This window comes from Ambystoma mexicanum, chromosome 6p (assembly GCF_040938575.1).
Source record: "Ambystoma mexicanum isolate Mex_15411 chromosome 6p, UKY_AmexF1_1, whole genome shotgun sequence".
In the NCBI taxonomy this organism is placed as follows: Eukaryota; Metazoa; Chordata; class Amphibia; order Caudata; family Ambystomatidae; genus Ambystoma; species Ambystoma mexicanum.
This window is the reverse complement of record NC_090935.1, coordinates 1017774270-1017788364: the sequence shown is the minus strand read 5'-3', so window position 1 is coordinate 1017788364 and position 14095 is coordinate 1017774270. Positions and strand designations below refer to the sequence as shown.

General features: G+C 46.1%; 1 protein-coding gene and 1 long non-coding RNA gene across 5 annotated transcripts in view; one reads left to right on the top strand and one right to left on the bottom strand.

Moving 5' to 3' along the window:
- The window catches only part of ADAMTS19 (ADAM metallopeptidase with thrombospondin type 1 motif 19), a 2156963-nt gene that overhangs the window by 153049 nt on the left and 1989819 nt on the right, over positions 1 to 14095 (bottom strand). Inside the window, exon 20 of the mRNA XM_069625625.1 lies at positions 5010 to 5214. Coding sequence (XP_069481726.1) covers positions 5010 to 5214 — 205 coding nt within the window. The remainder of the gene's footprint in view (positions 1 to 5009; positions 5215 to 14095) is intronic.
- Positions 1 to 14095, top strand: part of LOC138510148 (uncharacterized) — a 198000-nt gene that overhangs the window by 80830 nt on the left and 103075 nt on the right. For 2 of the 4 annotated variants that reach the window (XR_011280330.1, XR_011280328.1), the window contains exon 5: positions 3185 to 3398. The exons of the other annotated variants lie outside the window; for them this stretch is intronic. This is a non-coding gene — a long non-coding RNA (uncharacterized lncRNA). The remainder of the gene's footprint in view (positions 1 to 3184; positions 3399 to 14095) is intronic. 4 annotated transcript variants of the gene reach the window in all.

The following is a 14095-nucleotide window of genomic DNA, read 5'->3' as shown; positions in this document are numbered from 1 at the left end:
TATTGTGTTGGTGGTAGGTATTTGGTCATGCGTGCTGTTTGTTATTGATTGCTGGGAGCATATTGTCTGTCGGCTGTTTCCATTTGGGACAGTGCACTTTGTGACACTTGTGTCAGGTCTTGTGCATTGCTTTGTTTGCTTTCACATTGCATGACATGCCATGGTGTGTTGGGTGGTGGAGATGGGGAGGGGTTGGGTGACATGGCGCTATTTTCATGTTGTATTTTGCTAGGGGGTAGTCATTCATGCAGCATGAATCTATGCCTTTTAATGACACAGCATTGGTTGTCTTTGGGTAGGTAGGGATGCACACAATGTAACACTTCCATGTGACCAATCTCAGGCTGGTATGGTTGTGACAGTTGACTCTACCTTATTTCATCATCATTGATTGTCAGCTGGTATTTGCCAGGGCTGTGTGCACTCCACAGGGGTGTGATCTTAGGTGAAGTAATTAGCCACCAGATGCGTACGGGCTGCCTCACCACATGCCCTTTCCCCTCCCATGCCCAGCAGCCGTGCATGTGGTTGGGGATGTGGGAGCACCACCATGTCCACCGGCAGGCCCCGGCATGTTGCAACGTTGTGCAGGACACATGCTGCCACTATGATCCTGCACACTACTGGGGGAGCGTATAGCAGCTGCCCACCAGAACGGTCAAGGGAGCGAAAGCGTGACTTGAGCACTCCGAATGTGCGCTCCGCTATGCCACGGGTTGCAATATGGGCTGTGTTGTATCTTACCTCGGGTGGTGTGGTGGGGTTCCGAATTGGGGTCATCATGTGGGTGCTCAGACGGTAGGCACTGTCCCCTGGGGAGGTGATGATGAGTATCATTAGTGGGGCTGTGACATTACTCAGTATCTGACATGCATGCATGTGCAGTGGCATGTATACTCACCAAGCAGCCATGTATCGCCATGCCGCCCAGCTTCTAGGTGCCGGTTTAGGATTGACATTCTGTATATGAAACTGTAATGGGTGGACCCTGGATAGTTGGCATATACTGAGGTGATGATTCCCTTGGCATCACATACTACCTGTACGTTGATGGAATGCCAGTGCTTGCGGTTTCTATAGATGTGCTCTGATGCCCTGGGAGGACGTAGAACCACATGGGTGCAATCAATGGCACCTAGCACTTTGGGGAAGTGTGCCACCCTGTAAAAATCCTGGACAACAGCCTGCCTTTCTGCAGGTGTTCTGGGCAGGTATATGTGCCTGCGGACTAAGGGGCATGCAGTCATGATGGCCAAGACCTGGTGTAGGCAGCGGGACTCCGTGGCCTGTGACACCCTCCCCACTATGGCACTTGTCCATTGAAATGACCCAGTAGCCAAGAAGTGCAGTACATTGAGCACCTATTCCAAGGGGCTCAGTGCTTGGGAGCACAGGGTGGGTGATGTGAGGTCATCCTCCCACTCACTCAGCAGGTTGAGTATTATGTGAGGTGGAAACCTGTACCTCCCATACACCTGGTCATAAGGCATCCCAAAAAGGCTGGTTCTGGTGTAAAAATTCTGGCCCTGACTATCCTCCTCCTCCTCCTCCTGCGGTATCCCACGACCACTGCTGCGAGGAACGGTATATACATCATAGCGTCTGAGCTTGTTTGTTGTTTGCGCGCACTTTTATGCTGCGCGTGTCCACGTACGTCTGCTTCCTGCTGGCGTACGTGTTTCCAGATTAGCGCATCTTTTTTGGCGCACGCGTTTGCCCCGTTCGATTCCATGAATCTGTGTTGTAGGCATGCGTGTGGGCATTCCGCGAATTTACCTCCTGTACTTCCCCCGTAACGCCCACATTTTCACGCGTTGTTCCCCATTCCGCGTGTTACGCCCCATGTTCCGCCTACTTTTGTTGTGTGCGCTGCACTAAGTGCGCTTTGGCTGTCCGCGTAGCGCACGCTGTTTGATGATGTGTGTGCCCGCATGCGCCATGCAGGATTTTAGCGCACATCCATGGATTTACACGCGCACAGACTTCCATGAATCTCTGTGCGTGGGTTTCTCTGTGATTTTCGCACTTGCCTTCCGATTCGCACGCTTTGCCACGCTTGCGCAGAAATTTTCAGCGCACATTAATTCCGTGAATCGGCCTGCAAATTTCCATTGTATTGCAATTACAGTTCTGTGTAAATGAGGACGTTTCAGCATAGCTTGTAGCTGAACACTTCAAATTTGTATCTGAACCAAATTCTAGCAGCTACCAAAACAAAAACGCATAGGATGAAGTATATTGTCCATGGCCCATCATTTGACTTAGTAAACTAGGATTTGAGCAAAGATTTACTGGTTTATCCATTTGCAGGTGTTCATTGAATATTCCAAGACAGAACACAAGGCTCCATTGTTTTTTTAGGTTTTATGGAGCACTTATTTCATATTGCGGCTACTGTTTTATGCATGGGCAACTTTGCCACAAAAGTCAACATGCCACAGTGATGAGATAAAGTAGTTTGTGCAGGATCGCACAGTAATGTTGATCTGCATCCATGTTTCCTTGCCATATTATACATCTCCAATTATGTATATTTCAAACACATTGGGGCTCATTACGAGTATGGAGGTAGGGCATGGCTGCCTCCATACCGGATTCCAGTACCAGGTTTTGTGAATGTGAAATTACCGGGTCATTGCAACCTTGGAGGACCCGGTATTTCCTCATTCACAAAACCAATCCCTATTCCCATTTGTGACCCCATATGGCTCAATGGAAATGGGGACGGAACGGGCCCGTTATTAGCTCCTTGGTCCCCTCGCGGGACCCAGAAAGGACGTCTGGTTTTACCAGACATCTGTTCCGGGACCCGCTAGGGGACCTCATAATCAGGCATCCCGTAATGAACGGTGCCGGTCCTGTACCGGCACCCTTCATTACGGGAGCGCAAGCCTCGTAATGAGGCCCATTGTTACATCTAGCTCAAACACATTTAATACCACCCCTCCACAATATATTTTCTGTGCATTTGGTTTTGGATCTCGGGATAGAACTCTATGTTGAGGTTTTCATGCTACAGTAATCCACTGCCCTTCATTCACAAATGAGGGCGAGTGAATTTTATGGGTGGCTAGTAGTTTACGAAGTGAAATTTTGCACCCTGATGTACACCCTAACCAGGAACTGTAGTATGGGCGACTTCAACAACTGTGGCTGTGATCTCTGTTTGGTCTGCTTTGCCTAGACTTCACCTTTGGCAACACGGAGGAGGAGCAGGCTGACAGGAGCTGAGACAGCTGGCGCCACATTTCCTCCTATTCCTTTCCGAGCAGCTACTAGGGAAACGTCCTTTGTTCACACCATCAGCTCGGCCGGAGTCATGTACACCCTGCCCAGGAACTGCAGTATGGGTGACAATGACAAATGAGGCTGTGATGACTTCAGAAATGGATGCATTGGTGAGTTTGGTTCCAAGCATTTACTCTTTTGTAACTGGTAATTGGTTGGGTACAAATCACTAAAAACGAGCCCCACGCCACATAAGGAGCTCGTCGTATGCACTTGAAGGGGAACCAGATGAGAAAAAGTTTGCGCAACGGCCGGTGGAAAGCGTTTACCCCGTGTGGTCATAGTGCAAGTCCATGGCGAACTGTTAATATTTGCATAGTGGGAGGTGGCCAATAAATCCAAGTGGTCTTTACCTTAGGGTCCTAATGCTAAAAGGTGCTAAGTTTGCGAGACACAGTGCAATCTCCCTCCTCTGTGCGCTCTTCCGCGTGCATTAAAGCTCCAAATGCTGCTGGAAATAGGGCTCAAACTCCATCCTCACCCAAACGGTCTTTGTCCTCCCTTAAGTGAGCTACTACTATCTTAACACTTCCGAATGTACTTTTTTTAATGAGATGGGTACTGATGGATCATTGATGGTTTGGGCTTTCATGTAAAGAGAGAGGATGTGCAAGGTTTTTGCATTCCTATTACTGAGAGATCTGGAGGTTCTAATGCAGACATGTTCTATTCTGTCTCGTTTTCAGGTGGGGGTTAGATGTAATATGGGCACATGTCTAAATGCCACCATTCTAGCCCTTCTTCTTTACTGTTAAACATAAGCGATGTGGACTATTTACAGGGTGTCTTTGAATATGTCCTCCACATTTGATTGTGCGATACCTTCCATCTTATGGAAATAACAATTGAATCATCATATTCCTCTTAAAACGGGCCAGCGTTTGGCGTTACTTCATCAGAACGCCTCCATTAAAGTACACCTTTCATGGGAAGGGGCCCTGTCCAGACCTATAACATCTTCGGTGGGACTCAAGGATGTATCTTGGTTCCTACTCTGTTCAATCTCTACATCAGCGACATTGACGAGTTGTGGGATGCCTCTCATTCTTCCCCTGTCAGGCTTGGAAAGCTAAGGCTACATTGGCTAGCCTTGGCACATGATTGGATTCTTTTTGACAGGACTGTCCTAGTTCTGCAGAACAGGCTACATGCATGTTCTCAATATGCCCTTCATCACAACCTGCAGGCCAACGGGTCGCAATCGAAAGTTATTTTTTCTAAATCTGCTAAACCCAAAACTATGTATTGGGCTCTCGGACCGGAAAGATTAGAATGTGTACTTTCCTAACGACCGATATTTTTGTTGGGGATAATATTACATGATACCATTATTTTATAGAAAACCAGAAATACTATTTGTTATTACTATTCTTTTTTATTTAGGGGCACTGCTCAAAGTGTTACACTTGTGGAACCCCCGTTTTTTTTTAAAGAGGCATAAACAAGAAAGTCAGCCACTCCAGAAACAAGGAGCCACATGATGCTGGCCACAGCCCAGGAGCTTCCATTTTTTTAGGGGTAGCAAGGGACCACACGGGTAGCAAGGGAGACCTCAGGGGGTCGCAGTTGGGACCCCTGGAAACTCCCAAATGACGTCCCTGCCTGTAGCAGAGAATTTGCAAGGCACCAAGCAAACAATATGATCAATGGCTCCAGAGATTCAATTGATGACAGTAATGTGTATGGCTTTCTCAGATTCGCTGTACATGCATTCCCCATACCTCAGACCACACTCCGGCTTCCCATACTGTCATGCACTCCTGTCCTTCACAGCGCTGTGCAGAGGCTGGCTTGGGTCCCGGGCAGTCTCGTTCTCGCGCTCGAACTAACGTTGTGTTTCTGAGTTGCTGCGTGCAGGCCACTTGTCGGCTCTGGGTCCCTTTCCCACACGTTCTGGAGCACGGCGTCCACTCTGTCATCACCCACCTGCACAGGAGCAATGCACACGCTTTATACATGCATTTCTGGCACATCATCGTCAGAAATGCATATGAAATGTGTTAGCAGCACAGCATCAATAATCAGATTGTTAATCATATTCTACCCTGCATTGCATTTTTGCAATACAATGTTCACCCTTTTAAAATGCACAGGGGATTCATGGTTCACTATTTATTTATTTGGATTTATCAAGCACCCAGTGGCCCGTAGGCATCGTGGCGCTGTTACAGAATATTCAACTTAGTCCATGTTAACAACATTGGTTACAGCAGATACGGATAACATTGTCGAGCAGGTGTTCCATGGTTACAGAGGAACAATGTTGGAGGCAGTGAAGGGTAATAATACAATTTAGTTAAACAACATTGTTTTCAGGGATTTTCTGAACAAAGAGAGTGATTCTTCGCTCCTTAGGCAGGGTGGCAGCGAGTTCCATGCTTTAGGGGATAGAACTTCAAAGCTGGTACCCCTTATCGTGCAACATATTCCACGAATGAGAGTATCCTTCTCTGATTCCAGAGGGGTCCCTCTGCTTCATAAGATATCTGCATTGCATCATTGCTCCATTATCCCTGGTTTAGATTTCAAATTCAGCATTTTGCACATGATCACATACGAAACATACCAATCTTCCACATTGAGGAATCTTCAGGCAATGGCAACATGACCCTGTACACGTGGAGAGCAGACACATGGCAAACTCGGATTTTCAGACCGTACAATGCGATATCAAGGACAAGAGTGGGACGAAGGCGAGTGGCTAACAACGCAGTGCATATTGACTTATGACAGCTCATTTTTTATTTAAACGAAAATTGACCGTTGAGGACAGCTTACGTTTGCACTTATGCGTAAAGAGGTTCCCTCTGAGCAATTGTCATCATTTCTGCAGGGCAGATGAGAAGCGTAAAGAGATGGAGGATGCCTCTTTAGGCTTCTCTATTCGTGCTCCACATCGCAAATAGAATAAATGGTGTGTGCCATGTACGCATAGCAGGCAGCATTTACAGTGATTTCTTTGGAAACATTGCTTTCACGCCAGCATGCGACTGTTATGCTGTTGTGAAACCAATGTGTTTTTGGAGGCAAAGGGCAAATGAGAGGCAGAAACGTAACTCTGGTTCTGCCCCCACCACACAATTTCAAAAACAATGACAATCGCCGACAGCGTGAATGGAGGTGTTAAGACAGGCATACATGTGTTACGCCTGTTCCCAAAAAGTGGGACTGAGACGGGGCCCTGCCGGGGCCCCCGTCCCACCGCACGCAACATTGGCGGGATGCATTACACCGTCGCGGCGGCAGCCGCGACGGGAGATGCGCCTGCCATGAAGTCAGGCGGTCTGACAGAAGTGGCAGCCAACCACAGTGATGCTGTGCCTGGCTGCCACTTCTGTAAGTCATAGTAACTGCCTCTGGTGACCTCGCGCGCGAGGGGTCACCACAGGCAGTTACTGTCCCTTTGTTTCCCCAGGTCGCCGAGGCGTCTTTAACCCTCGGCGAACCTTGGGATTCCTTGACATTTTTCGAGGTTTATGAAAGATGGCTTGAAAAGTACACAATTCAAGCCATCTTTTATAAAGCTTTGCCGACGGACAATTTTGTCCATAGTCAAAGCTTTATAAAAGATGGCTTGAATTGTGTACTTTCAAAGCCATCTTTTATAAAACCGAAATGTTTAAAAAAAAAAAATGACCTGAAAAGTAGGCAAACCGTAAGGTATGCACACACAAATATATATGCATGTTATATATCTGTGTGCGTAACTTACTATGGTTTGTGTACTTTGCAAGCCATCTTTTCTAAACATAGAAATACATATTTCTATGTTTAGAAAAGATGGCTTGCAAAGTACACAAACCATAGTAAGGTACGCTCACAGATATATAACATGCATATATATGTGTGTGCATACCTTACGATTTGCGTACGTTTTAGGGCATGCCCCCAACAAGCCATGCCCCCAAATGAGGGCCCCCCCTCGATTTCTTACCCCACTTAAACCCCTGCCTGTTCCTAGCACCTCCATTTACACTCAGAGAAACTCCAAAATGAGCCATCTAATGTTTTTTTGGTAGACCCTCTTCTGCAGGATAGGGTGCTTTGAAAATGAAAGAAGCTCCACCAACTAGCAAAAATCTCTAAACTATGCATGAGAAATTACTCGTCTAAAGCCAAATATTATTGAAGTGTCCGGCACCAAGTGTAGCCCAACCTCTGCGTCCCACACTACGGAACCAGTTTGGATCGAACTTTGGGCATACACTCTTGAACCCTGAACCACTACTTCTGGTGTGGTCATTGCGTTTGTAGGGGAGCAAGTGGAATGTCGGGCAAAGGGTTTCCTCTGTTTGTGCTCCAAGACTTCAGTAATGGTAAGGTTTCTTGCTGCCATGACAGCCCTTGGAATGCAAAGTGGGAGGTGGGAATTAGTGTTATGAAGCACCTGTGTTTAGGACCAGCATCATTTTACACTTTTGTGCACTTCTGGCTTGGTTTGGAACGAGACCTTGAGCACAAATCAACTCACAGTTAGATGTTCCCATTGCCCCAACAAAACCAAGGCTCCACTGTGATATGATTCCTCCTGCCAATGCACAGCTAAAGCCACCCTTCTGCATGACACCCTTTCCACCAAGCAATCCTAAGGCCCAATGAGGCATAGGCCTCCTCCTTTACCACATGTATAGCCGTACAATAGCAAGACACCACCTCTCCTGGCATATCTAAGACTCCTGTGGCATGGCATCACACCCAGCACAATCAATGCCCCCTGCCCCCTCAGCACGACACATACCCACATTCAAAGCCTTCTGTGGCATGACACCGGCGCACTGCACAACACATAAGCACGAAACCCCCACCGCTAATAGGTAGTTTTAAATTTGTGAGGTAGTGTAAAACAGGGCCAATCTGCCCTCTGTTTCTTTTACCAGCTTTTGTGTAACATACAGGCAAGTATCAATATGGCTATCAAGAGAGTGAGTGGGCCATGAACCTATGTTTCACTCAGCTGCATGAAGGACCGGTTTCGTGACTCTCTGGCTACATGCTAACATTCATGCAAACTGAAGGAGCACTGTTAAAATCAGGTGCACTCTTCTGCAGCACACATGGCCCTTCAAAATCTGGTTCCATGTCTCACTAACTGGAGGTTCATTGGGAGGTGGGGTTCATGCCTGGACCCACCTAATTTGACAACTGCTTCGGGTGTGGTTGGTGAATGTTTTTTACAGTGACTTATTTGATGATACTGGATTGCCAAGACTGCTGGATTGTAATGACTTAACAACATTTGTGTAAGAGCTCATACGCCAACCCAAGATGTGATGAAGCACGGGTGCCGATCAAGAGGTCTTTCCAGCTTAAAATCCGGGGGAGTTCAGGCATCATCAGTCAGTGGGGGTACTTAGAAGCAGTCGCACATCAGAGTGGATTGCGCCAAGGTAGTTTCCAAGGTCTGTGGAGGGTACATATCCACATAGATAACCAGAGTAAATTTGAAACTAACAGATGGATGTCTAGTAATATTCTCCAGAATGCCAACCTGTGTCAGTATAGTGGTGTGTTTGATAACGCTTTGGAAAATTGCTCCTCAATCAAACATACCATAGCACCCCAGTAAAAATGAAAGGGTAGATAACATTTAGACCTTAATTTTAAGGACTTGTCAGAAGTAGCACCATACCCCACAGAGACTACCAGACACAAGGCCACAGAGTGATGTGCTTTTGAGATATTTTCCACAAATGTTGAGGAATACATCTTTTTTTTTCTTTTGTCACTATGACATCTGTGTGCAAAATAGTATAGAGTGAAAACGTGGAGTTTTCATTCTATTTTTCATAAGCACCAAACAAAATAAACCATGATTGCAATTCAAATGTGTGAATGAACTACTTCATATGTAAGGCCATAGTAATGTATAGTGTATAGTAATGTATAGTGTAAAGATGTTGTCTGAGAAAGATAGACATGGCATCTGTAAAAATCCACAGAAATCTGGTCTTTTTTGCTCAAAGTGGAAAGTAAAGTATGCAATTGTGTAGCCGAGTTGAAATGCTACTCAAATACGATTGCTACCCCATGCTACAACCAAATAGAGTACCTGTGAAGTGGACGAACTAGCAGGCGACTGAGTCAGAGGGGACAGCGGCCTATTTGAAGCACTAGAGGAAAGGCATTCTTTGAATTAATGGTTGGCAATTTTATAGAGTAGGACAGTCCAGTTTCAGGCATCTTCTGGCTGGAAACCCAACCAATTAGGTTGACAAATTGTGGCTACTCTGTTTGACACTAACATTGTGCATCCGTGTGGTCATAAACATACCTACCAATCCTCAAGCTACCAAATTCCATGAGTGTCTGCTAAATGAGAGAATTCTTTCAGAAGCAAGCAGCACTTGGTCCTACCTCATCCTGTCTTTGCGTGCCGTTCTGGCCTGTTTATAAAAGAAAGTACCTGAAGGACCTCAAGAGCAGTATATATCAGCAGTGGTGCAATAGCTCCTCTATTCGAGAGGAAATAACTTGTTCACCTGCTCAACCATGGTCAGTTTTCAATTACAAGAGCAGAACATCTCTTGGTAGTGTATGTGTTATGCAAAGGTTTGTGTTTACCCCCAGATCTTAACCATAAACCTGTGCAAAGAAAACATAGACTTTTATTCTAAATAAAATGAAAAATGGGTCAACCAATAACAACTGTCTCCATTTCACAGTCGTTTATTGTATAGGGTGGTGCTGGTTGTAATGAAGAGCAACTAAAGTATATGTCCTATGATGTTGCCTTGCTTCAAAAGCTACCAGAGGAAAATGAGTTTGTAGTGCAAGCTTTAGAATGGGCAATAAGTCTCAGGTCTCGTCCAGTTGCTACTTTCAATTGGTAAGGCAACTCAAAGTAGCTCATATGTTTGAATCTGTGTGCAGTGCTGGATGAGCCTCCTGAAATGGACCTCGAATCCTGGGTCACATCTCTTTCTTGGTTGATTCAAGGCAAAAATTAGGAGCCTTATATCTCGGGTTAATTCATCGAGTTCCTTTCAGCCAATCAGTTGCATCAAACCTCCTGAAGAAATTCTGAGGCTGTATAAAAAGCCCAGCTCACCTACTGGGTTTAATTAGGATGTGAAGAAAGGAGTGACACGTAGTAGGCTGACGATTGACGGGTAAAGCAAACAAGTAAGCATCCTATTGTTAAAGATAGTCTGGTCTCCTGCACGCCATTAAGCTGAAGACAGCCACAGGTTAAGATGCTCAGCTATTCTCTGATTTACTCAGAGTATACATAGATGGTGTAGTGTGCAGGGTAGATCCAAGGTCTATGTGTGAAAAAGTCTTGAAAAGTTAATGTGTGAGAAATGAATTTGATAAATCATGATATTAAAAATGTCAATTATTTCAAAGAAAACACAATCGGGTGCATATTTCGAGATCCACGTTTGAAATTCATTACTGAACACATTTCTGCACAGGTAAATCCCTTCATCAGGAGCTTAATTCTCATAATCTGTTAAATATGAATTATATAAAAGTTAATGTATACCTCAAATTTGATAATTCTCGAAAATACTTATATGAATAATAATAGTGATCCATGAAAACTGGCCTGTGTGTTATATAAAATTGATTTACCTTAGTCAAAATGATCTTAAAATCTTGAAGATGCCCGAGATCAGAATCATGTTCTGGGTAGGTAAGAGATGGTTAATGTCTGAGTGGGATCCACTATGATGAAGGAGTGATCTTGACTAAGCAGGGCAAGGGTGCAAATGAGGGGTATGTCCTTGAGAGGCAAAATATCGGGAGGAGGCTCAGCGTGAAGACCAGCCTGTGGTAAAGCTATATGAGGTTACGGAAGTGGAAGAGGAGGAAAAGGAGTTGGTGGAAGAAGAACCTCATCCTGTACCTGTCATTATGCAGGAGCACTATAGGCACACACTGAAGCTGGGAACAAAGACTAACCCCCTTCACACAGTCCTCAAAGTCCTGGATGTAGCAATACTTCAACCTGCTCCTGCTCCTGGGGAAGACAGCCAAGGGTGTTGAGTAAATGACCCTCTGCAAGGTAAACGCCTGTGATAATAGCATGTGTTAGTGATACAAGTGGCCATGCACTAGGAATAGCAGCCAAATATAATCACATTTGCTGGTGGCATTATTTTACAGAGTGAACGATTCATTCCACCAGTGACCGGCTGCCACCACAGTCACATAGCCTCAGTGGTAGTGATGAAATGAGTGTCAGCATGCCCCAGGGCTTCAGTACGCCATTCCAAGCAATAGGAGCGCCAATACACACACCATGCCTGCACAATCAGTGCAGAGCCGCACAGGTGACTGTGGGCAACAGCAGGCCCATATTGCCAGCACTGCCACAAAAAGGAAGCACCATTTCACTGGCAGCACCCACATTTAAACAGATTACCGGCTACTAGCATGTGAGGCAGGCAAGCAGGTACTACTTTCATTGTCTGATGCCTATCAGTAGGTGGCTCTGCAGGGGGAAGGAAGGTGGCAGTTGAGAGGGAGTGACTGGGGGAGATATCACTCACATGTGGAAATCAATGCGCTCTATGGGAGAGCTGAAGAACAGAAGTAGGTCGCTGCCTCCTGTTCGAGAGCATTCTCACTGCCACACCTATTCATATCTTTTGTATCTACCATCCACCGAGCACAGTCCTCTGATCCCGACCTCATAGTTGTAACTCTCCCTGCTGAGATGACATTGCTGCCATCATAATGGGTGATCTTAACCTCTCCAACGTGACTAAAGACGAATAGCTCCAACTTGGCTGCACTTCCTCTGAAATCTCACTAACCTACATAACCTTCTCTGCACCCACAATTGACCTGCTCCACCTCTAACCACACTCTTATTCATTCCATACTCGTTATTCCTCCCCAAACCACCTTCACCCACCCTCATCTGTCACCATACTTCATTGCTTCCTACATCGACCAAGTCAACATCTTGTTCCAAGCTCCTTTTCCTTCACTAGCTCACTCAATAGAACTCACCTTTTATGATATGGCATTTATAATGCGCCTATACACAAGTGTTTCAAGATGCGACGAGGCAAGGGAGGGGGACAAAGGGAGGATAGAGACAAACAATCTTACTAGGCCAAGCAACATTGAGACCGCACAAGTGCAGGGGAGAGGGGAGGGGAAAAGTGCCAGGGGCGTGGGAGGAAGACAAGTGCCGTACACAGGATTAAACAACAACTAGTGCAGTCAGCAGCTGGCAAGTGCAAGGGTTAAGAGTAGGCACCATGTGTCAATACGTGCAGGTAAGGGGACTGTAGGGTTGCAGATACAGCCCCAGGTGCAAGGGTTGCCAGGAGGCAGTGCAGGTGTGTAAATGGGTGGGCAGGGACCTGGGTCCCAATTTCAGAGGGTAGCCAGGTGACCATTGCAGTAACAGAGAGATCATCTGCAGGGGAGAGCAAGAGAGAAGGCAGAAGCAAAGAGGAAAGTCTTGAGGTGCTTCTGGAACTGGAGATGGTTCTGCTCAAGTTTCAGAGGGACAGGGAGGCTGTTCCAAAGGGAGGTACCAGCCAAAGAAAGAGATCTACCACCATCTTGTTGCTTTATCACTTCTACTGTGTGCTGTGTAAGGCTTTCAATGATCATTACCTGTTCACTCCTTCACCCCTTCCCACCTGCAACCTCACCCATCAATCTCCCCTGCCATTCAGCTGATGAGGGCAACAATGCAGAGTTTCCTGGCACAAACAATGATCCTCTACTCTTCTCACTGTCTACCAGGACATTCGACTGACACTGACCACTGCTCTTGACAGAGTCAAATGCTCTTATTACACTATTCTTATTCCTGATCTTATTACACTATTCTTATTCCTGCTCTTATTACACTATTCTTGATTCCTGTCTCTGATCGCACCTTCTCAAACTATCCATGACCCTCTAGGCCAAGGTCATGTTTTTGCCCCTTAAGAACTGCTCCATATCCTCCTCTCTCTAGGCTGACAACCTTTCTTCCAAATTCACCACTAAAATCACCATCGCTCAACTCTCTGCATTTTCACTTTAAACTGGTATCTTCTCAGCCTCTTACAAAACAGCCACAGTCACACTTCTCCTAAAGAAACCATCTAATGATCCCAACAAGACTTCATTATAAAGACATATGTATCCATACCTACAACTCTAAACTCCCCAAAAGGGCTGTCTTCAATTGCATGTTAAATTATCTCAAAGTAAACTCACTTGCTGACTCTCTCGAATCTGGATTCTGCTCCAAGCACTGAACCACGACTTCCCTCATCCACGTCATAAATTTTCTCACCACTGCCCACCACTCTGCTCTCTCCTTCATCCTCATTCTTCTGTGCCCTTCAGCTGCTTTTCACACCATAGATCATCCCTCCCTCCTTCAGATACTGTGGGCCTCATTCCGAGATTGGAGGCAGCCATGGTGCTATTAGCATCATGGCTGCCTCCAATACCGGGTCAGTGTTTGGTCTGGTTGAATGGGGATTTATCGGGACATTCTGACCTGTGCGGACCCGGTAAATCCCCATTCAACCAACCATTCCCCATTCCCATTTGACTCCCCATAGTGCTCAATGGGAATGGTGAAGGCGCTAATTACGGGCCTGCGAATAGCAGGACCCTATTTAGTGCCCTGGTCCCTTAGCGGGACCCATAAAGGACGTGTGGTCAGACCACAGGTTCTTTGCGGTTCCTGCTAAGGGACCTCAGAATTGGGCGGAAAGGGTTTACCGGTACCGGTCTCCTTACCGGTGCCCGGTAATCCTTACCGCCCAACTCAGAATGACCCCCTTTGTCTCATTGGTTTCAGGACACCATACTTCAGACGCGTTGCCTTATTGGTTTCAGG